At 43.1% G+C, this 24,828-nt stretch overlaps 1 protein-coding gene across 2 annotated transcripts in view; it reads left to right on the top strand.

Annotated features, from left to right (window-relative positions):
* The window catches only part of abcb11b (ATP-binding cassette, sub-family B (MDR/TAP), member 11b), a 91,430-nt gene extending 67,019 nt beyond the window's left edge, over positions 1 to 24,411 (top strand). Inside the window, exons 27-29 of one of the 2 annotated variants that reach the window (XM_057830034.1) lie at positions 1,030 to 1,236; positions 13,164 to 13,310; positions 13,575 to 14,199. In XM_057830034.1, coding sequence (XP_057686017.1) covers positions 1,030 to 1,236; positions 13,164 to 13,310; positions 13,575 to 13,775 — 555 coding nt within the window. In that variant the 3' untranslated portion in view covers positions 13,776 to 14,199. Of the gene's footprint in view, positions 1 to 1,029; positions 1,237 to 13,163; positions 13,311 to 13,574; positions 14,200 to 24,138 lie in introns of those variants that run through there. The other variant, XM_057830035.1, reaches the window with a different exon arrangement.
* Positions 24,412 to 24,828: the final 417 nt, after the last annotated feature.

Raw genomic sequence — 24,828 nt, 5'->3', positions numbered from 1 at the left:
GGTTTTCATATTAATATTATTTTTAACTTAAAAAGTAAAAACATAAAAAAAGGAAAATATAAGAAATAAAAACAGAAATAGAGTATTGACTATTTTGCCCCATTTTTTTGTTTTAAACTGAAAACAGATTACATACTTGTAACGCCAAACACGAGTTATACTGTTTTTTTCACCTTTTGATTTTTTTATTTAAAAAAAAAAAAAAAAAGGAAATTAAAAGAAAATAGTACAAAATAAGAGAATAATTGCTTATGAAGGCCTCACAAAATGGTTTGGACAATTTTGAGGTCATCAATGTCTCCGAACGATTAATCAACTATCAAAATAGTTGTTCATTTGATAAGCGATTAGGTGTCGGTTAATTAGTTAGGTAATTAGTCTATTAATCTTGACAGCCCTAGTTATCAAACGAAATGTCCTTCCAAAGGAATCCATAACTACGATGTAGCCCCGGCTTCAAATTAATTGGAGTTTGTACAATCTTTGGGTAGTCAATGTTCTTATACTTACATCGCTGCTTATGCAACAGCTAGCAAGGTCAAAGTTAATCAAATATTTCAGACAAAAATGACTGACGTCCAAATTTACGGCAGGCAGCATAAAACAGTTGAGACAGATGCTGGCTGACCTTTTGATAAAAATGTCATCCAATTTGCTTTTGAATACACCTTAAAGTGAGAAACCTGTCAAAGTGAAACAATGCTCTTAGACATTTAACATTAAAGTATATTTAAATCTCCAATCCTTGTTCACATTTAAATCAGACACATTTGCCGTGTCTGTCCGGGGAGCACTTATCCAGATTGGAGGATAACTCTCATGCCAAAGAGAAATCACTGCCAAGATTTAAAAGGTCTTAATGGAGCTAGAAGTGTCTTGGGAGCTCATAGTCCTGATTCTGGAAGATTTAAAACAGAAATCACACAGTTAGAAGGGACATTCTGTTAAATCTCATTAAGTAAATTGTGTGTCTATTCCTTAATTATAACGCAAATTCCTACTAATGGTAAAATCAATTGCCTCTTACAGCTGATTGATGGTCGTGACTCGACTTTCGTCAATGTGCCTTTCCTGCGTTCCAAAATTGGCATCGTGTCGCAGGAGCCAATCTTGTTTGACTGCAGCATTTTGGAAAACATCAAGTACGGCGACAACTCGCGGGACATCAGCATTGACGAAGTCATCTCTGCTGCCAAAAAGGCGCAGCTCCACAACTTTGTCATGTCTCTACCAGAGGTAGGTTCACGGATTAAAGTACGTACGACAGGAGAAAAAAAAAGTCTTAAATAGCATTGTTATGTGAATTAGAATCATATTTTGAGACAATTTGACTATATACAACAATTTAGCAAAGCGCAGATGACGAGAAATTAGTCTTTCAATCTGCCGGTTAGCCACGCCTACCATTATAGGGCTCTAGCGTCCCCAACAGGTGGATGACGTAGGCGGAGTCACGATTTCATCTGATTTAGTATGCAACCCATTGAGGGTGAATTATTCACAACGAGGAAAACGCAACGAGAGGAGCCGCAAAAAGTCATTGTTTCAGTCTCTCTACTCCAATATTTTTACAGGATATTCTTTTTATCTAAGTATTTTACCCTTATGGAATTTTACATAATAAAAATACATTTATTCAGGATGACATGGCAAAATCACTCCATAATAGTCAAAACTGTCGACTTCACCTTTACTGTCGCACCTCCCGAACGATATTTTATGCCCCTTAAATCGGGCTTATTTCATTTAGTCATTTCCCTTACCCGGCTTCGGAGAATGTAAACAAACCAAGAGGCGTGACAGCTAGCCGACATGCTAACCCGAACCGAGTGAGGTATCAAAGCCTTCGAAGCGGAAAATCACACATAACTAGCCCGGATCATTTCACATGACGACCGGGTTGTCCATTGTCTTCGCCGATCGGAAACCCGCCCGGCAGAGAGCAATTTACAGCTCGTTCTCCGACTGCTACTACGGACAGAAGAGCTTGCCTGGGAAGCAGCTGGACAATGACCACCGAACTGTTATGGTCCGCAAATGCGGAGTGCAAGACTGGACCCCAAAACAGACAACAGAGGGGAAGCGTTCAGGGATTTAATAATCACAATTAAAACAAAAATCCCAAACGCTGAAAAAGGGGACTGACAAAAGGGGTCCGTGACATATAAGTCGACGGGGATCAAAAAACGCCAAAACTGAGCGGTGGGCAGAGAGCCAAAAAGACAAAAACACACTCCATGACTGCACAAGGTAGAGGATCACAAAGCTAAGAAGTCTGACGAACTAGATGACAAATACAGAGCGGCTCGAAAGCAGTATGTGTGGATGGCGACCAGCAAACTAATCTCTCGGCACCGTTGTCTTGGTTCGCCATCGTTTATATATTAGTGTTGATTAGCCGGAACTCGCTGCCGGTGTGATGTCGAGAATGCTCCCACAGCCAGCTCTGAAACAAACAAAATCTAACCAGCAGTGGATCATGACACGAACAAACCGGCCGACGTCGGAGGAGCGTGTAGCTGCCAAATGGTCAACACGAAGATGGCAAAATAATGCTTTACTACACGGCGAAGATGTAAACAGAGAGTCATACGAGAGCGGCTGCAGTTGTTGTGCAGCTAACATGTGCAGCTAAAGTGTATGAGGAGAGCTTTTTACATTCCCATCCATGATGAAATGTAAGTAGTCCTTTATTTAAATAAAGGTTGTTTTGTTTACTTTGTAATCGCTGTATTCGCGGCTATTTTTAACAGAAAGTTGCAATTTCTGATCGGTCAGAAAATTTGACAGAACACCGGGCACATTAAGAGGGCAATAAGCCGAGTTTAGTGCTCTCCTGGCGGGGGGATGTGCAACTCGGTCATCGGCCGAGTGGACAAGGAGAGTGTCAGCCACAAAAAGCAAGCCACCTACGTATTAAAATGATCCCAGTATTTGACATAATACAAAACACGATGTTTACTCACTTCCTCGTAAGTCCCATAGTCCCGCAGTAGTAGGGCTTGTTTTGGCCAATATCCATCGGTGAATGAGAACCTTTTGAAACCCCCAAAAGGTGCACACGCTTCTCCCTCGAACAGTAAGATTTTTCTGCGAAAAATAAACGCATTAATCCGCAAAATCAGCTGAATCCTTAGTCCTTCTCATACGTACTGCTGTATAGTGAAGAGGAGTCCGTCCTTCGTACGCGTCACAGTGCCCTCTTCCTCAATGCAAGACCGAAGTCAGAAGTCTGTCATTTTCATAGCGCGATTAAAAAAACTGAATAAATATATCGATCGTTCCTTCACCCATCCAAGTGGTCCATTTCATTCAGGAGCATAAAATACCGCGTGTATTATGAAATAAACATGCTTTTTCGTGTCACAGGCACTTTAACTCATTGCTTGCCTTTGACTGTGATAGATGTCCAATCCATTTGAACTAGGAGGGCCTTCCCTAACAATTCAAATGGTTTGGACGTCTACGAGTGACGAACTCATTTACAGTAACTCCACAGCGGAAGGATAAAAAGAGCCACATGATTGCAATGGCGTACTGCATTAATATTCATGATGTTAGCAATTGTGGCTAGGCGGGTCAACCTCCCTTTGTCCCTAATAGTAAATGCATGGAAATAGTGTACGAACGAGATGTTCTTTAAAGATGGCCCACAGGGACAGCAGTAACAGCATGTAAGTAATACTCACCATCATGAATAAATACTAAGGGTGTAACGGTACATGTAATAGTATTGAACCGTTTCGGTACATGGTAGTCGGTTCGGAACGGACGTGTACCGAACGAGTTTCTGACGTAATATAACCCTTACTTTTCGAGGCTGTGAGTCGATCGGGTTACAGTTTCTTTGTGTAGATTATATTTACTCCGTCTTCTCTACTATGACCAACACGGTAGGACAGTCCAGAAACGTCAACGGCTCGACAACGTGGCCGCCGCGAGAACGCAGTGTAACGCGGGCGATAGAATCAGCCAATGCACACCAGTCACAGTGCGGCCGCGTGTTAGATGCGTCCCGGAAGCGGCTCAACGCGACGCATGCGAAAAGAACAGCAGAGTTTATTATTTGACGCGAGATGCGGCTTCCTGCGTCAATACTACTTGCTAGGATCGGGCCGGAAGTCACTTGTGTAATTATACGGTGGATCCGGTCGATTTTCAAACTAATATGCAATCGGAACCTACTTTTTGAGTCCATCAGATCTCTTGAGTGGTAGATCGGGGTACAGTTGACTTGTCTTTGTTGATTTACTGCTGTCTTCTCTGCTATAATAATAACCAACACAGCCCCATGTTCAATACAAAACCTTCCTACCTCAACAAAACAAGTAGGAACTAATATTCACATAGGAACTAAAGTTATACAACATAAAATATACAATATAAATGAATACTACATCACATTTGTAAAATATAAACACATAATAAAATAATAGCCCATTTAAATAAAATAAATTGAAATGAGCTAAAACAGCTGTAATTAAATAATAAGAATAAAACGCAGCACTGCTTACACAATTAAATTTATTAATTTCTGTGTGGTGCTTTAACTTGAGAAAATCCACCAATAAAGCTTTTGAAAACCATTCATAAGAAAAAAAAAAATGATTCATTGAGGCATTTCATTTGTAAAATACATGTTAAAATCTTTGTCATTGGGATTGCGTTTCTCTTTAGCACAGGACTTCTTTTTTTCTTTCTTTCAGAAAGAAAGCTGACCAATACGTGTGGTCTGAAAGGCAAATTGTTGTGGGATTATCTTTAAATACCTGCGACTTTTTGAGCAGAATTCTAGCTTTGAATAGGCTAATGTTCCTGTTGTTGAAAGCACAATAGTGTGTAATAAACAACTAGCACATTTATATTTTGCATTTTGTTTTTTTACTGTACCGAAAATGAACCGAACCGTGACCTCAAAACCGAGGTACGTACCGAACCGAGATTTTTGTGTACCGTTACACCCCTAATAAATACCAAACAAAAAATTATTATACAGTGTATCACAAAAGTGAGTACACCCCTCGCATTTCTGCACATATTTAAGTATATCTTTTCATGGGACAACACAGCTTATACTGGACTGTCTCAGGAAATTAGAATACACAATATTCTAATTTTTTGAGACAGTCCTGTGTATATATACAGGACTGTCTCAGGAAATTAGAATACACAATATTCTAATTTCCTGACTGTCTCAGGAAATTAGAATATTGTGTATTCTAATTTCCTGAGACAGTCCAGTATATATACACAGGACTGTCTCAAAAAATTAGAATATTGTGTATTCTAATTTCCTGAGACAGTCCAGTATAATAGAGTTCATTCATTTTCCCCTCAAAATAACTCAAAATACAGCCATTAATATCTAAACCCCTGGCAACAAAAGTGATTACACCGCATAGAAACTACGTACATCCCGAAATGTCCAAATTGAGTACTACTTGTCATTTTCCCTTCAAAATGTCATGTGACTCGTTACAGGAGTGCTGGCAGCATTGCTGCAGAGATTGAAGAGGTGGGGTTCAGCCTGTTAGTACTCAGAGCATACGCCGTACTCTACATCTTTTTTTTTTTTTTTTTTCCTTTTTTTTTTTTTAAACCTGTCCTGTTCAGCTGTTTGACAGAGAATGGAGGTCTAAGTGCCCGGATTCTGAACAGTTTTAATGTTTCACATTGAGAGTCTGACATACTCCCATTGTGATCATTCAAAATACCTTTTTATTATGACAAAGCAGCGAACAGGAAGGGATTATGGGGGGACAGACGAAAAGAAATACAAGAGAAGAAGGAAAAGAAACACATACACAAACAACAACTAGAAATACATTGAACATCTGAACTAGTTACTAATATGCTGGTGCTATCGTCAGCGAGATGTATTTCCGGTTTACACCATGTGGGGGCCTATTGGCCAGTGAAAGAGGAGAATGGGGGTGGGGGTGTTTATAAGCCTATAAGCTAAGTGATTGAAAGGGGTAGAGTGTACACAAATCAGTTCTGTGATCTAGAACCCAGTAATCGTGTGAATCTCTTATGAGTGTAAGCCCGTTGGCGACCAACCCTACGCCGCCGCATCGCCAATCCCGGCACCGGGACCCCCAACCCGAGCATGCCCTGGAGCACATCCAGCAGCACGCAGGCCCCACCGGGCGCGCGACAGCCACGCAGACGGGCGGAGAAGCAGCGCGGGCACCAACCCAGGGCCACGGCCCCCACCCAGCCAGCCCGGGGAGGGAGGGCGGGCGGGGGGGGTGGGGGGCCATGCGCAGCCTATCCCTCCTCCCGCAGCCCAGCAAAGAAGCCATCGTCCCCCTCCGGGACCCAGGGTGGTCCCCCGGGCCACCCGCGCACCCATCAACCGGCCTTCAGGGATGGCAAGGAGGGGACGCATCACCAACCCCACGCCTACGCCCACCCCCGCCCGCCCACCCGGGCCACGAGCCACAGCCGCACCCCCCCAACCGGCACGACACGCCACGGGACCCCCAGCGGCCCACCAAGCCCCAGGCAAGGGAGGGTCCCCCGCCGGTGCAGGCGACACCCCGCTGATACACCGGCGCCCAGCCAGCGACCCGCGACGGAGCGCAGGGCGGATGCCCAGCCAGAGAAGAGAGGGGAAGGTGGAGGCAGGAGAACGCCCAGGAACTGCCACGGGGCGATGCAAGATCGGAGACCCGACCCCCCAACCTACTCCCGCGGCCGGCAGCCGAGGCAGAGGGGAGGCCGCACCCCAGGAGCCACGCCATATAGAAAAAGTGTGGGACCCACCTACCACCCTATTACTGTGGCTGCCAGGTTCCCGACTGGCAGCCATCACCCAGCACCGTGATGGGGGTGTGAGGGGAGGGTAGTGCAATGTATGCATTAAAATAGGTACTCTACATCAAATTGGTGTGCATGGCTGTCACCCCAGGAGGAAGCCTGGCTGACCCCCCACCTCTTCAATCTCTGCAGCAATGCTGACAGCACTCCTGTAATGAGTCACATGACATTTTGGAGGGAAAATGACAAGCAGCACTCAATTTGGACATTTATGGATGTAAGGAATTTTTAAGGGGTGTAATCACTATTGTTGCCAGGGGTTTAGATATTAATGGCTATATTTTGAGGGGAAAATAAATTACCGGTAACTCTATTATATAAGCTGTGTTGTCCGATGAAAAGATATACTTAAATATCTGCAGAAATGCAAGGGGTGTACTCACTTTTGTGTTACACTGTAGTATTAAAAATGTGTAAATCCCGGACCAGCCCTCCTGGCAAGCCAGCAAAGAAACAAACAACAAACAAAGAAATAACAATCAAAACACATCTCTAGTATTTAGTAGCACCACTTCTGGCATTATCACCTTGTCAAGAGTAAAGAATCTGCATTGGACAAGGTGCCAAGAGTCAAAATTCTGCAGTGGACAAGGTGATGATGCTGGAACTTTTGTTTGGTGTTGTTCCTGTGACATTTACAAAGATGACCACCTGAAGAAGACATCAAAATTCCCTCAGCCCTTGATGATAAGGGGCTGCATGTCAGGCAAAGGCACTGGGGAGATGACTGTGGTTGAATCTTCAATAAATGCACAAGTTTACATAGACATTTTAGACAGCTTTGTTATCCCTTCAATTGAAAATATGTTTGTCATTTTACAAGATGACAATGCATCAGGCCACAGAGCTAAAACTGTTAAAGCATTCCTTTGAGAAATACTCATCCAGTCAATGTCTTGGCCTGCAAATAGCCCAGATCTCAATCCTATTTATAACCTGTGATGGAAATTGAAAAAAATGGTCCACAACAAGGCTCCAACCTGCAAGGATGATCTGGCAACTGCAATCAAAGAGAGTTGGCACCAAATTGATGAAGAATACTCATCAAGTCCATGCCTCAGAGACTGCAAGATGTGGTGGCGCCACTACATAATAGAGAAGTGTTTTGATTGTTATTTCTTTGTTTGTTTCTCATGAAAAAAAAAAAAAAAAAAAAAAAAAACCCTGGGAACGTCTGGCAGAATCCCCTGTCAGAAAGAGTTTCAACACCCACCTCCGGCAGAACTTCTCCCTTGTCCCGGGGGAGGTGGGGGACATTGAGTCCGAGTGGGCCATGTTCCGCACCTCCATTGTTGAGGCGGCCGATCAGAGCTGTGGCCGTAAGGTGGTTGGTGCCTGTCGTGGCGGCAATCCCCGAACCCGCTGGTGGACACCAGCGGTAAGGGATGCCGTCAAGCTGAAGAAGGAGGCCTATCGGGCCTTTTTGGCCTGTGGGACTCCGGAGGCAGCTGACAGGTACCGGCTGGCCAAGCGGACTGCGGCCTCGGCGGTCGCCGAGGCAAAAACTCGGACATGGGAGGAGTTCGGTGAGGCCATGGAAAATGACTTCCGGATGGCTTCGAGGAAATTCTGGTCCACCATCCGGCGTCTGAGGAGAGGAAAGCAGTGCACTATTAACACTGTGTATAGTGAAGATGGTGTACTGCTGACCTCGACTCGGGACGTCGTGAGTCGGTGGAGAGAATACTTCGAAGCCCTCCTCAATTCCACCGACACGCCTTCCTTTGAGGAAGCAGAGTCTGGGGACTCTGAGGTGGGCTCTTCGATCTCTGGGGTTGAAGTCACTGAGGCGGTTGGTAAGCTCCTCGGTGGCAAGGCCCCGGGGGTAGATGAGATCCGCCCGGAGTTCCTAAAGGCTCTGGATGTTGTAGGGCTGTCATGGCTGACACGCCTCTACAACATCGCGTGGACATCGGGGACAGTGCCTCTGGATTGGCAGACCGGGGTGGTGGTCCCCCTTTTTAAAAAGGGGGACCGGAGGGTGTGTTCCAATTATAGAGGAATCACACTCCTCAGCCTCCCCGGTAAAGTCTATTCAGGGGTGCTGGAGAGGAGGGTCCGTCGGGAAGTCGAATCTCGGATTCAGGAGGAGCAGTGTGGTTTTCGTCCCGGCCGTGGAACAGTGGACCAGCTCTACACCCTCAGCAGGGTCCTCGAGGGTGCATGGGAGTTCGCCCAACCAGTCTACATGTGTTTTGTGGATTTGGAGAAGGCGTTCGACCGTGTGCCTAGGGGAATCCTGTGGAGGGTGCTCCGGGAGTACGGGGTACCGAGCCCCTTGGTAAGGGCTGTTCGGTCCCTGTACGACCGGTGTCAGAGTCTGGTCCGCATTGCCGGCAGTAAGTCGAATTCGTTCCCAGTGAGGGTTGGACTCCGCCAAGGCTGCCCTTTGTCACCGATTTTGTTCATAACTTTTATGGACAGAACTTCTAGGCGCAGCCGAAGCGTTGAGGGGGTCCGGTTTGGTGACCTCAGCATTGAATCTCTGCTTTTTGCAGATGATTTAGTGCTGTTGGCTTCATCAAGCCGTGACCTCCAACTCTCACTGGAGCGGTTCGCAGCTGAGTGTGAAGCGGTTGGGATGAAGATCAGCACCTCCAAATCCGAGACCATGGTCCTCAGTCGGAAAAGGGTGGAGTGCCCTCTCCGGGTCGGGGATGAGATCCTGCCCCAAGTGGAGGAGTTCAAGTATCTTGGGGTCTTGTTCACGAGTGACGGTAGGAGGGAGCGGGAGATTGACAGGTGGATCGGTGCGGCGTCTGCAGTAATGCGGACGCTGCACCGGTCCGTAGTGGTGAAGAAGGAGCTGAGCCGAAAGGCAAAGCTCTCGATTTACCAGTCGATCTACGTTCCTGCCCTCACCTATGGTCACGAGCTTTGGGTCGTGACCGAAAGAACAAGATCCCGGATACAAGCGGCCGAAATGAGTTTCCTCCGCAGGGTGTCCGGGCTCTCCCTTAGAGATAGGGTGAGAAGCTCGGTCATCCGGGAGGGACTCGGCGTCGAGCCGCTACTCCTCCGCGTAGAGAGGAGCCAGCTGAGGTGGCTCGGGCATCTGGTTCGGATGCCTCCCGGACGCCTCCCTGGAGAGGTGTTCCGGGCATGTCCCACCGGCGGGAGGCCCCGGGGACGACCCAGGACACGCTGGAGAGACTATGTCTCTCGGCTGGCCTGGGAACGCCTTGGGATCCCGCCGGAGGAGCTGGTTGAAGTGGCTGGGGAGAGGGAAGTCTGGGCTTCCCTGTTAAAGCTGCTGCCCCCGCGACCCGACCCCGGAACAAGCGGAAGATAATGGATGGATGGATGGATGGATGTTTCTCATGATTCCATATTTTTTCCTCAGAATGGAGTGATTCCATATATATTTCCCTCAGTGGTGTCTCCAGAAATTTTTCATAGGGGTGGCCAGATGGGGCCACTTAAAATCTTGGGGTGGCACACCAAAACTAAAAGCCATAATTTCAGGTTTTCATTATATTAGTGCAGTAAAAAGGTCAGGGGAAAACTATCAGAAAGACTTAAGGACACGGCTACTGATATACTTAGGTGTATTTTGTAATATTTGATGTTACTAATGATTTAATGTACATAGTCCATAACTGTCCAGTCCCAGACTCTTTCTCTTGTCCTGTGCTAATTTTCTTCTTAAAATAAGAAGCAATGTCTGTCGACTTTCTCTTCATCCTCAGAAAGCTAGTGTTAGCCATGTAACTCAGTTACACAAATCGAAACCACGTCAAAAAGCTGCTCTAACAGGTGTGTAACAGCACAATTTAGCTCTTAAAAAGCACGTTACGATGGCGCATACTTCCCCTTCTTCTTTTATAAAGGTATTCTGACTTATGTAGTACTTGTAGTCTTCTCCGTCTTCTCTTTTGTGGCATTCATCGAAATAAGCTGCCAATCGAATTGTGCTACCTTGTCGCGCGCACTAAACCGTTGCTGTCGGGGGGACTACTGTGAAGGTGAGGAGCAGCGGCATGGTTGGCTGTGCATTTGGGATGAAATGCATAACTGATGCTACAACAATCTAACGATATACTGGCAAGCGGGGTGGCCAATGGGGTGGCCAACAAATTTATAGTGGGGGCCGTGGCCACCCGCTGGTGGCGCCACTGATTTCCCTGCACTTGCTCTAAATGCTATAGAGTAGGGTGACCAAACGTCCTCTTTTGCCCGGACAAGTCCTACTTTCACGTAGTATCCTTGTCGTCCGGGCGGGTTTTATAAATTCTTTATGATTTTTCACGGGACCAATTTGAAGAGAATTTCTCCGGCCGCTGGGTGGCAGCAGTTGACATAGCTCCGACTAGAAGGGAGGGAAGGAGTAGTTCCTCTTGTTTTTCTTGGCAGTTTACCCCTATCATGAGGCATTACCGCCGTCTACTGGGTTGACGATTTGGCCACAACGCCTGCCCAGTTGTTAAGTTTTTAATGATAAATACGTATATAATGCCAACTGTTGACTTCTGTCGGAGCTTTGACTGTAAAATCCCGTTTGGTGTCGCATCGTTGCACTGCCGATGATTGTAAACTTTTATAGCAAAGTTTGATTTTTGCCTCAGCTAGCTATCAGTAAGCTAAACCACGCTAGGCATTATGGGAAACGTAGTTTTGAACTGCTACGTTTGGAAACATGCTGGTTGAATATTTTGTCAGTTAACTTCAGTTATTGTTTGTGTGCAATCTAGAACATTGAATGAGAATATTAATTGAATGGGAATAACAATTTGTCAAGGACAATTGTCGTGATAGTAATTTATAAAAATGTTTAGTTGGCACATAGCCTACTGTGTGTATGTGTATTGACTGGACTACATTTCCATGGGTCTGCATTATATATATATACATATATATATATATATATATATATATATATATATATATATATATATATATATATATATATGTATATATGTATATATGTATATATATATATATGTATATATATGTATATATATATATATATATATATATATATATATATACATATATATATACAGGGGTGCACATAATTTTTTTGCCCAGGTTCTCAGAGGAGGACCTGGAGATGTGACTTGTTCCTCATTGAGCTTGAGAGCCGACCCGCCTGATGCGATAAATTTATGACAAGCTTTACTTAGAGCCAATTATCTTTAATTAATTAACAATTGATGCTTGATTAACATCAACTGGCACAACAAAATTGCCATTACTTTGAAGTGAAATGTAAAGAAATAAAAAGCACCAATTCAAAATAAAGGGCATTATGCGGCTCCCACATTAACTCCAAGCCTTTTTAAAAGTGGGATGTCCTCCTCATAAGACCTCATTGAACGTGCATGTTTAGCTTTGTAAAATGCGAGCAAAAACACGTTTGTCAGTGCATGTCGCTGTTCATTACCTTTATTCCGCCCTATTCCACCGCCACTTGTCCATAGGGCGAGTGGGGTCCTGTTTGACATCGATAGTTTGCTTAATTGCCACATGCTCTCTGTTTTTTTCGCGCTTTTCAAAGTTTGGATGGCTGAAATTCTTTGACCCTACATAAAATGCGCTGCTCTTATCGGCGACATTGGGATTCTCACGGCACATTATGTACCGCATTTCCGTGCGAGCATCATTTGCTCCAAGCCATGGTACCTCCTGTAGCCACTTTTCAGCAAAAGTCCTTTTTTTCGGTAGCTCCGGTGACGTCTCTGTCGTCTGTCTCTTTTGACGGGGGTGGGGGAACACGGAAGTAATTACTCAGTGTGGCCTGCCTCTTCGACATTTTGAGAAGTTATTTTCTCGTGTCCGCCGCAAATACAGTGGTCAGCCATCGGTACGCGAAAGCGTATGGAAACCGTTGAGGGCCAGCGCGTTTGTCTACGTCCAGTACACATGCGCGCATGCAGACCACTTATGTGCACCCCTGTATATGTGTGTGTGTGTATATATATAGTGGGGAGAACAAGTATTTGATACACTGCCAATGGTATATATGTATATGTATTTTAGTCATTATTATTATTATTTTTTTTTCAAACTGCATGTTTCCATCCAGAGTGCGGGGGCACACTTTAAATATTTTAAAGTGATATAGACATCTTTTTAGTGAACTTCGAGTAAAATTCAAGTATCTTGAGGCCGGGCTGAGTGTCCTCTTTTTTGGAAATCAAAATATGGTCACCCTACCATAAAGTTGCACTTTTGAACTAATTCTTTATTTTTTCAAGATTTTTATCTGAGTTTGTTCTACATGATAAAATGTCTGAGTGAGTTCTCGTCCGAGACTGGGGATTCCATACTTATTGCTAGGGGTTGTAAAAACATGACTATGCTTCATACGCTTGTCTGAAGGTCATAATACTTTTTCTTAGAAATACGACACGAATGTGGGTGCCCAGGGTTCTCAGTTATCTCGCGGTCAGAAGCAACGCATCGCTATCGCCCGGGCAATCATCCGTGATCCCAAAATCCTTCTTCTGGATGAAGCCACCTCAGCTTTGGACACGGAGAGCGAAAAGGCAAGTTGCAAAACCAATAGATAAATATGCATGCAATATCTGCTTGATATTCTGTGGTTGCAGGCGGCCAGAGAAGCTGTTCATTACTGACATCATTATTCTTCCCCATGGCGCATAGCGACCCTCTATACATTCATGCATGTTGTGGAAATGCTAATGCAGTCACTGAAAAAGCGGGCTTTTATTAATCAAGCCATGATTGTGAAATCGCTATGATCACGCCGCTTGAATGTCGATGATGTGTGACTTTTGTGCCCACCGCAGACGGTGCAGGCGGCTCTGGACAAAGCTCGAGAAGGCAGGACCTGCATTGTTATTGCCCACCGGCTCTCCACCATTCAGAACTCCAACATCATCGCTGTTATGTCCCGAGGCTACGTGATTGAAAAGGGAACCCACGACCAGCTCATGGCCCTGAAGGGCGCTTACTACAAGCTGGTTACCACCGGAGCGCCGATCAGCTAATGACTCATAGAGTTCAACCAATAGGAAATACGTGATATGAGCAGAGAGTTCTTATCTGCGTTGACAAGGCCGAGTAGTAGGGTTGCCAACTCCCTGGGAAAAAAAAATAGGGACAACTCATTGGTAGAGCTGGCTGGCCCGATAACCGTCACCCTTTAATTATTTTTTTTATATGTGAAAAGTGATGTTTTTTTTTTTTAAATCAGAATATCATAATAATTTTACTCAAAACTGAATTACATACATATTTGAGTTAGATAAGCACATGGAAGTACAATAATGTTCAGCAATGTATTTTTAATACCAAATATATGAGAATTAAATCTGACCTGCTGAATTCAAATTTGTATAATTTAACGCTTAAGGTCTTGAGCCTTTAAGTGTGTGTGTTTTTGACCGTTTTTTGTTTTTAAATATATTTTTTTGAAAGTGCAAACTCTCAGGTGAATTTTTTTTTTTTTTTTTTACACAATTTAGTACCCTCACCAATGACATTTTAGCAAATGATCACTTCAAATATAATGAGTTTGACAGAACACAAAATACAGTACAATTAGTAAAAGTGGTGTAAGAAAAGAACAAGAAAATAATCGATCATTATTTTCAACATGCTTTTTACTCTCAATTCACTCAAACCTCTCATCTCCCACACTCTTATGTTGTCTTCCGTTAGTGCAGTGCTTCTCAATTATTTTCTGTTACGCCCGCCCCAAGGAAGACGAAAATGTTTCGCGCCCCCCCAAACTCTGCCGCCATTGTAAATAGTATCATTTGTCTATAATATTACTATTATAAGTACGCCTCTGCCTCACATTGTATCCTTTTTTTCTATTAGAGAAAATAACAGAGTTCAACTTATAAAGTATAACTTTATTAACATTGTTTCGTTTGTAACAGAAAAGACAACGCGCATCAATTTGCCTATATTAAAAAAAAAAAAAAAAAGTGACATACAAACTGTAAAAATACACTCAAGGTACATTTTTGACCATTTGATACTGAAAAATAAAATCAGTAAATAATAACAAATTCAAATTGATTAGAAACATTAACTCATGAGGACAATATGCCCAAAAAAATTTGACCAGAAAAAAAAAAAAAAAAAACTGAATAGAAGAAAAAAAAAAAGACTGTCTTTGGACAAAAGGACAGTTTTTATTTTCGCTGCTCGCTGCTCCCAGTATCACCTCCAGTTTGCAATGATGTGGGGTTATATTGCACTGAGCATGCTAACAGTGCTCACTGGTTTACTGATATAACACTGACAAAGCGGGACGATTATTGGCAATATTCGGCATGTTTTCGCTGAAAAACAACCAAGCGGCTTATCAATAAGATTGGGGTCTAATGTCTTTAAGTGGCGTCTTAATTGATTTGGCTTCCGGCTGTCCGCTATAATCATTTTTAGAGACAGTAAACAGTGGTCTTTCCTCCTCTACCATTATATTAAATGTCAAAGCCAAAAGGCAAACAGCCCGAAAAGCGCGCATTCTCGGAGGCCGAGGGAGAACTGTAGGTGAGGGTGGTCATCGCGACGATCTCAAGCCGAAAATGGCACTTCTCGGGATGGCACGTGAGAACCGGAGAAGACAGTGGGTCGCTGTGTGAGTCCGGCCGGAAAACGGCTTTCGAAAACGCCGCACAGCTCTCCAGCTCTTCATGAGTCTCTTCCGTGTGCTCTTGCTTACTTAAAAAATACTGCGCACACTTTGAAAATGAGAGCGCCACTGCCACCCACTGAGTGGATGTGCAAGTACACTTTATTCTAGTACGGCAAAAAAAAAAAAGTTCCCCGTGGTCACACGCGCCACCCCTGGCATTGCTCTGCGCCCCCCTGGGGGGGCGCGCCCCACTATTTGAGAAGTACTGCGTTACAGTACCTCGACCAATGGGATTTCGTATTGTCATTGTTCCGTCAGCTCATTGGTCAAAAAGCAGGATAGGTGGGGTAATCTGTTTCCCTGCATGTTCTTGTAAAGCACCATACAAGTTGCGAGCGAGTTCCTATGCAGCGACGTAACCCAAATTTCCACTGAAAACTGAATTAACCTTTAGGTATCCCTAAATATCCCCTAAATCTCTAAATAACTATCCAAAAACATGTATGATACATCATAATGATACAGAGCTTAACCCCGTCTAAATTGGCTTGGGGACATTTTATTGACAATATCAGGTCAATTCCTGTTGATTTAAGGACATTTTTTTTTTTTTGCCATTGAAAATGAATGGGAAAAAATTTGGACGTCCATGGACGTCAATGGCAGCACCCTCCATAAGCGTCAATGGAATTGGGGACATTTGTTGGGCACATCATATTGATATTTGGTCATTTCCTGTTGATCTGGGGAAATTGTTTTTTTTTTTTGCCTTTGAAATTGAATGGGAAAAATTTGGGATGTCCATGGACGCCAATGGTATCGACTTACTTAGGCGTCAATGGAATCCAAGTACATTAGCATCAATAGAATGAAATGAGATGATTAAATGCCACTGGAAATGAATGGGAAGTTTGGACGTCCATGGACGTCTAGACTTCCTATTCATGCCTTCCATAAGTGTCAATGGATTCAAGGACATTTGGGGGACACGTCCTATTGATATCTGATCATTTTCTGTTCATTTGGGGACTTTTTTTTTATCCATTGAAAATGAATGGGAAAAAATTTGGACGTCCATGGACGTCAAAGGCAGCACCCTCCATAAGCGTCAATGGATTCGGGGACAATTGGGGGACACATCCCATTAATATTTGGTCATTTCCTGTTGATTTGGGGACATTTTTTTTTTATCCATTGAAAATGAATGGGAAAAAATTTGGACGTCCATGGCCGTCAATGGCATCGACTCACGGATGCGTCAATGGAATCCACATACATTAGCATCAATAGATTTGACATAAATGGCTGTCAATGGCAACAATGCAATGTAAATTCTATTGGAAATCTCACTGAAAGTGAATGGGACATTTCCCATTAAAAATGAACGGACAAGTTTTTGTCAAATTTCCGGAAAACTGTACATTTTTTCCAAAAAAAATTCTCTGCGACTTTTATGACTTCATATAATATTGACGGAACATGGAGCACGTGGCCGCTTAAAACCCCTTATAGCCCTAATGTATCACATTTGCTACACTTAGAATTTCATTATTTTGAGACTCTAATTTAGAATTTAGAATTTTTTTTTTTTTTTTTTTAAATGATGGATGTAAGTCAACACATGCATCTGCAAGTTCCAAGAGAAAAATAATATGGATTTAGCTTCAAGCAATGAAGAAGCTTCATTTGTTGGTTCATTTGGTCTTATGACAGTCGTATGATGCCGCTGTCAAATAGTGTTACCGGTTAATATCTTTTGGTGTAAATATCCCATAATACAGTGAGGACAGCTGCGGCTTGGAGTCCAATGCGGCTTATATATGAACAAATGTCGTTTTAGTGTCAAATATGGTAGGTGGCGGCTTATAGTCAGGTGTGCCTTGTAGTGCTAAAATTACGGTAATTTTGAGTGATGACGTCATGGAGTCCCCCTTTTTTTTTTTTTTTTTTTTGCAAAAGGGACCCGAAATAGTGTTATTTGTTTATGGTACGTTTGTCCTGAATTTTTTTTTTTTGTTTGTGCTGCTTTCATTTCTGAGATATTCATTTCGAGTGATGACGTCAATCGCAGCTCCTCCGTTGCGGCTGACGAAACGTACCAACCCTCTCAATAACGAGGTGTGTCGCAATAACTAGTGCAAACGTAGCTCAAACGAATGGCAACCCTTCGGGTCCAATTTGCAGGAGAAAGTTGGCTGAGATTGATGTCAAAACAAAAAATTAATATCTATAAAACGATAACAGCAGAAATGAAATTTTTTACATACAAGCCACAAACCACGAGCATAGGGACAGTAAGGACATAACACTCGGAACTTTTCAGGATGATCAAATTGTCCCTACCAAGTTTTAAGCAACCTTATTTGCATTATATGATGAGTTCAGTTACATAGGTAATTTAGAATTTCTTTCCATAGGTTGCAAGGATACAATAGACCCAACCATTTTAAGTGAATTATCATTATTATTATTATTTTTATTTAATTTATTTATTTTATTTCTTATTAAACTGAGGATCCTGCCCTTATACGTCCTGAAAAAATAATTACGTCTCCACAAGCACGTTTGTTGAAAAAAAAAAAGGCTTCCACAGCCAACCGCATTCACTTGTTTTTAAGTACATTCATAAAAATGTGTGGAAAATAATTGTCCATAATACCCCCATTCTTCTCAGGAGTTCTTCGATATGAAGCTCTGCAAGAGTTTTTAAATAAATGGAAGCAGAAAGCACCTGTCATGTAATTAGATCTAAACGTAAATGATGCAAACATTGGTCTCATGTGTGACGTAGGAACAAAGTTTGTTGCAGTCAGTGACATTTCTACAGTTAAATCTTTGGTTATCAGTGTCCACATGATGGCGCCGAAAATGCAGAATTCGTACATCTTCACTTTGGACGGTGTTTTTAAGAACCCATGTTTTCAATGCACAAAATGTGCATGTGCATGTGGATGATAGACCAAACCGTAGAAAAAGTCCTTCTTTTTGCCAAATACCCTGCTACGTGTAGATATGGCCTCACATTTTTTCGTTTTCACTTGCTGAATGTGCCGGTTCATTCTTTCCCCCTCAAACTCATGTTTGATTGGCTGATGACTTGAAGCCCCGTCATACAGTGGCACACGCACACTCACACAGCCCCGACAGATTCATAGCGAGAACATGCCGCCTCCTCCAAAGAGGAGCGATATTACAAATTTTTTGGGCCAGCAGCAGCCACTTTCAGTAATGTAAAAAGACATCAATGTTGTGGAAGTGGGGGAAACACCACTAATTTTGCTACTGAAAGTCCAACAGGCATCAGAATTAGCAAAACATTAAACTGTGTGAACTTGCTAACCTGCAAAACTACTGCCAGCCTCAACAAGGAAAAACAAAGTCAAGCTGGGCGTCCCTCATTTTGGTCATTGTTTGCATTATGTGCATTACGGTAATGCAACGCGGTGGCTTCAGAGTGCAAGTCCCTTTATTTAAAAAAAAAAAAAAAATGGGGAGCTATTCAAGAAGGGGTCAACTTCAAGGGGACACTGAAATAAACATGAACTAACATGAAGAAAAAAAGAATCTGTGAAATCAAATCACACATCAGAATTTAATGAGAATATTTTGGTTTGAGTTTTGGGATAGTCTAGTATGCGTCAGATGTATATTGGCCCTTGGATATCTCAGATTTTTTTTCATTAGTTTTTTTCCCAGATTCCTTTCATTTTAGTGTACTTTAGTTTGAGTCTAGGCGTGCTCCAGTGTCCCCCAGAAGTGGACCCATTATTAGATACCTCCCCATTTTTAAATAAAGGGGCATGCACTTCAAAATGTTTCTTTGGTAGTTTTGGAAAACAAAAGTTTGAATCGAACGTTGTATCACCTGAACCAACACACAGTAAAGTTAGTATAAGTCAAATCAGATTTATTTTGCATTGATCATTTAGCCTATCAATTAATTAGGTTCATATTTATGAGAAATGTAACCCTGCCCACTGTTCAATAATCTGTTTGGACTTATTAATGCCCCATCCCAGTATAAAGTGAACATACAAGTTATGCTCTTGTATCGTCCCTACCACTGTTGAGACCAAACATAGACCCTTGACTCTCAATATCTCAAAAACGTTAGCAGGACAAATGTTTTTTTTTACAGCACAAACGTAGCACAAACGTTACACACAAACTAGTCAGTCCGATTACGCAGACACATACAAATATTTACATTATTCAACTTATCAACATTCTGAATATTCTATTTTACATATTTAATGTGAAGCAGACCCAACCAGCACTACATCAGAAGTCAAATATTTAACCCCATAAAGGAAATGTGACCTTCCGCGTCTCCGCTGCACGCTTAGCGTGTTTTGATGCTGTCAGGAGTGCGGATGTCAGAGACACTCCATCAGTTAGCGGTAATATGTGATCACGGCACACTGACCTCTGGGAAATTGAGTCTTTAATCGTCACATCTGCAGATCTGGACTCCGGGGTGGATTAGCATTCTTCAGATGCAATCTCATCTTGCCGCGTCTACTCTAAATTGATTCACCGATAGGACACTCTTTGACTTTGTGCCATCAGACGCCAGAGGCGGGGTGGCACATCCCTGATGTGAGTGAGGGGTGCCTCGGCATATTTTACAGAGATAAAAAGAAACGGAATTTTCAATTGAATGAGAAACTGGGTGCGAATACTGAATTACGTTATCACTGACTGAGCTCAAAAGTCAAATACTGAAATGAAGTGAGGACTCCAACAGCCCACAGGTTTTGTACAACCTTTTCATGTCCAAATTAAAGCAATTTTTAAGGACTTTCAAGACCAATTTTTCAGATTTTTCAGTACCTTTTAAACATTTTCCCAAAGTTTTTTTTTCTTTTACGATGAGGCAGAAATAAAAAACGGTACCTTCCAGAGGTTGCGCTAGACTTTTTCGTTGTCTTTCATTTTGACTGACAGTGTCATAAAAATCCGGTCATAATCTATTTTTACCCGTCACTTACATTTTTAAAATGATAATAATGACATATTCAATAGTATTTAGTTTTCATTCATTTTTAATTAATACTCTGTCCGAACAAGCTTAACAAGAGGCAAACAGACAGCGGAGTGCACCAATCAGCGACGGGCAGACGTGCCGTTAGCAAAGCGACGAGGGCAGGACGAGGGACTTGCGCGCGGAAGTAAACATACCAGGAGAACGCAGTTTATTCAACATGGCTAGCGCGAGACAGACTGTTGTCAATGTCTCGTGTCGATGTGTTTTAGCTCATTTAAAACTGAATTTACCGCGGATTGGAGCATATTCTCGGCTCTCCCGTTCGCTATCCGTGTTGTGGTAGAGACGACTTTCGGCGCGCAAGAGTGACGTTGCTCGTGAAGAACACGTCACGCAAATAAACAAATCTGATTTGTCGATTGATTTTGTACCTACTCGAGAGGCTGTGTTCCAGACTTTTCTCTCAGTGTTTGAAAAATACAGGGAGAACAGTCTGGCCGTGCCAGGCAAACACTCAGTTGCCTTGGCATTTTTCCGAGTAAGGCCAACGACGTCATGCATCAAGAGAGACAATAGCTAATTAATATGCTCACTCGCCACCCTGTAGTCTGGGGTGTGAATTGCAACCTGTCAAAATGACGGATGGACTTCAGTTTTTTCCGTCATCGTTTTAAAAAACCGGTCAACGACGGAAAATATTCGGTTAACGCGACCCCTGGTACCTTCTCACAAGTCCGCATACATCTTCCAAAATGTTCTCAGACCACATAGGGTGGACAAATTTAGTTTGAAAGGTGCCGATTTTAAACCCCTGAGAGGGTGCTTTCCCGGCAAGTGAGTGTTTTGTGGCAGACTCTGACCTGAAGAAATTAGGCCGCCACCGCCAAGCCGTGGAAACACCGCCAGCTGAACGAAGTGCCGCTCCGCTGGCACCGCTCTCGCAAGCCAACCGGTGGGGGCCGACATTCCACGCGTTCACTCCCCTGTTAACCCTTTGTACTGACTCCATGTTCTAAAGTTTGAAGAAGGATCACCGAAAACAGGTTGACAATTTTCAAAAAACAAGGCAAAATAGACGACGGAGGAACAATGCTGGACCAAAACAAGGCTACATAGAAATGTTTCCGAGTAGCGAACCGTCATTTGTTATCTCTGTGTCCAGTCTTTATGAAAGCTGCGGTGGGGTGGGCCGGGCCGAAGGTGTGGCTGGGTGTTGTCTTGGGACCATCCCTCAGTGGCCGGTTTTGGGCGGTTAGGTTTGTGCGTCATCCTTCGTGGCTGGGACGTGGTTGCCACAGCGACCGACACCGGTTTTGACGTGGCCGATACTACTTGTTTTAGGACAGAGCGCCCTGCTCTTTGTCCTTGGAGTGCCCGGGAGAACTGATTGCGAGAGTTGGTGCCTCAATCTTGCTCGTGGCGCACACGTTGGGCTTCTGTGATAAGATGGCGTTGTGTATCTGTTCTGCTTCTTTTCATTAAACTATGGTGTAAGTGCTATTTATTTTACATTAGGTGTGTTAGAGTAGTACAAACAGTCCATATGAGAAACGATACTAATCCCTGATCGATTATATTAAGTGTGTTAGACTGCAGGGGTTTTCAACCCAGTCCTCAAGGCACACTGTGGGTCCTGGTTTTTGTTCCAGCCGATCCAGCAGAGACAGTTGAACCAATGAGGCTTCTGCTAAAACAAGCCACACCTGACTGCAATCAACTGATTGCACTTGTAAAACACCAGATTGGGGAAAAAGTGTTGTCATCTTGTTTGGTAAGAATGAAATCCTGCACCCACAGTGTGCCTTAGTGGAATAGGTTGGGAACCCCTGTGTTAGAGTAATGCAAACAGTTATATGGTGTGTGGGAAGGTAACTATTCCCTTCAGAGTGCATCCTGACTACGCTAGCTGAGGTGCTGGCGTAGTCATAGCATGTTGTTCAGTGGACACATAAGTCACTGCCAAGCAGAGGTGAAAGTGGACCGGAAGCGGAACGGTGGTTTTATCCCGAAAATATGACTGCAACTGTCAAAACCCCATGCTAAAAACAACCTGCCTGGCTACCACACAGGCATCTCCAGGAGGAAAACAAGCTACTAACGTCATATTTACATACACAACTGATGACAACAAGCATAATAAAGTGCTTGTGTAGCGTCATCCGTTTCTACTGATATTTATTATTTATTTATTCTACGGACACCACAGAGTTTTGTGTCTGATGTGTCGTGTCGATGTGTGCATGCGTTCAGTTAACCAAACTCCCTGGCTGGGGCTCCAGTTGCCTCTTCAATTTGATGACATACTGACATGTGGTCAACATGGATAGTTAGCTCCGATTGGTTCAAATGCACGTTTTCTGGGGTAAAAAACAAAAAACAAAAACAAAAAAAACAAGCTTGTTGAATTAATGCGATTAAAAAAAGGGCAATTCCCCCCCTATAAATTTTTTGGCCACCCTACTGGCCACAGTGGCCAGTATAACAGTGACGCGAGTAGTGGGGTGTTGAGGGTGCTGCAGCACCCCCTGGTGTTAAACCGAGGCTTATTGGACCTTTTATTTTTCAAATGTATTCATGTGTCTTGCTGTCTAGCTGCAGGGAATTGCATTATAGTACACGGGCGCTTTTATTTCCAATAAAAAAACTCCACTGTAATAGAACGCAGCTTTTGTAGTAGCCTAGTAGTAGTACGTAAACTATCCAGCATGTATGGAGAAAATGCGCAATCATGACAAATTTGGACCAAAACGGCTCTTCTTGGATGGGAAAACTGAAAAAGCTGTGAGTGGATTCCAGCGCCGCTGCAGTATAATGTCAAATTGTAGTAGCTGTGGAACTCAAAATGTTGACTGCACTGTTATGGACTATGCACATTAAATCATTAGTAACATTAAATATAGCACAATACACCAAAGTATATCAGTAGGCGTGTCATTACGTCTTTCTGATAGTTTTCTTCTGGCCTTTTACTTCAACAACATAATAAAAACCTGAAATTATGGCTTTTAGTTTTGGTGTGCCACCCCAATATATTAAGTGGCCCTGTCTGGCCACCCCTATGAACAATTTCTGCAGGCGCCACTGAGTTCTGTGCTGAGTGATCATCACACACTAAATGTAACTTGTAGCATTAGCATAAGGATCGCGTTAGCATTAGCATTTAGCATGGTGAGTCTCGTCTTAAACGCTTGGAAAACTTTTTACAGTTTGTGGTGTCCAGGCGAGTTTAATTAAATGAAAATTTGAAAATAATGTACTGTTTTCCAGCTAAGTGTGTATTATCATCACAAAGATGACCAGGGTTCACTAAATCCGAACCTCGGTGCCACTTTTCCTGTTGTGTTTTCCATGTCTCCCTCCTCCAACACACCTGAATCAAAATAATCAGGATTATCATCAGGCTTCTGGAGAGGTTGCTGATGACATAATCATTTGATTTAGGTGTGTTAGGTGAGAGAGCCATGGAAAAAATGTGCTCAAGGCCCTTCACTGGCTTCCAGTCGAGTTTACAATTAAGACCATTAATGGGTTGGGGCAATCTTATCTCGCCGATGCTCTGGTTCCATACCGCCCCAACAGAACACTCTGCTCTCAGAATGCAGGTCTACTGGTAGTTCCCAGGGTTTCTAAAAGTACTGTCGGAGCTAGAGCCTTTAGCCTTTTCCCACTCTAGCTACCACTTGTCTTACTTTATTTCTATTTTCCAATATTAATATCTAGTTAACAAGTCTCTTCATCACTAGTCACCCGGTGTCTCCTTTCCGCTATTTTTCAGCTGCAGCCTTCTGACTATCCGGACCCCTGGCTGGATGGACGTCCTCATTGCCACTCCCGTCTCATCTGGTTAGATGGACCTCTTCTTGCTCCTTTAGTCTACTGCATCTTTACAGACTGTAACCCTGTCTGCTAATTCCCATTAGCAGTCCTGGTGCATCCTGTCTCTCCGTCCTGACTGTGGTACTCGCCAAGGTTTCTCATTTGCTCCGAAAAAGCTTGGAGTTTTTGGAGTTTTTCCTTGCCGACATGGAGGGTCCAAGGATGGGGGATGCCCAGGACTTGAACTTTATTTATTCATCTTTGTTGACTTCATTTGCTGTTTCTGACTGTGTATCATATTGCCTCTGCAAAGCCCTTTGAGACAACCTTGTTGTGATTTAGGGCTATACAAATAAAATTGAATTGAATTGAAAAAAACGACAGGAAAGGTGGCACCGAGGTCCGGATTTAGTGAACCCTGTTCTAGACTTTACAATTATGTGCTCGTCTGTCAATGTTCATTCAAAATTATTTATTTATTCATAGACTAAAACGTTTGAAGTATATAGACGAAAAACATTTTGAGTACATGTCGACTAAACTTGACAAAAATTGTCTGAGTTTTCGTTGATGAAAACTAGATGAAGACACATTTTCAAATGACTAAAATCTGACTAAGAAGTATTTTCGTCCAAAAGAGTAAGACTAG

The sequence above is a fragment of the Corythoichthys intestinalis genome, chromosome 2, assembly GCF_030265065.1.
Source record: "Corythoichthys intestinalis isolate RoL2023-P3 chromosome 2, ASM3026506v1, whole genome shotgun sequence".
Taxonomy (NCBI): Eukaryota; Metazoa; Chordata; class Actinopteri; order Syngnathiformes; family Syngnathidae; genus Corythoichthys; species Corythoichthys intestinalis.
This window is presented reverse-complemented; position numbering and strand designations above follow the sequence as displayed.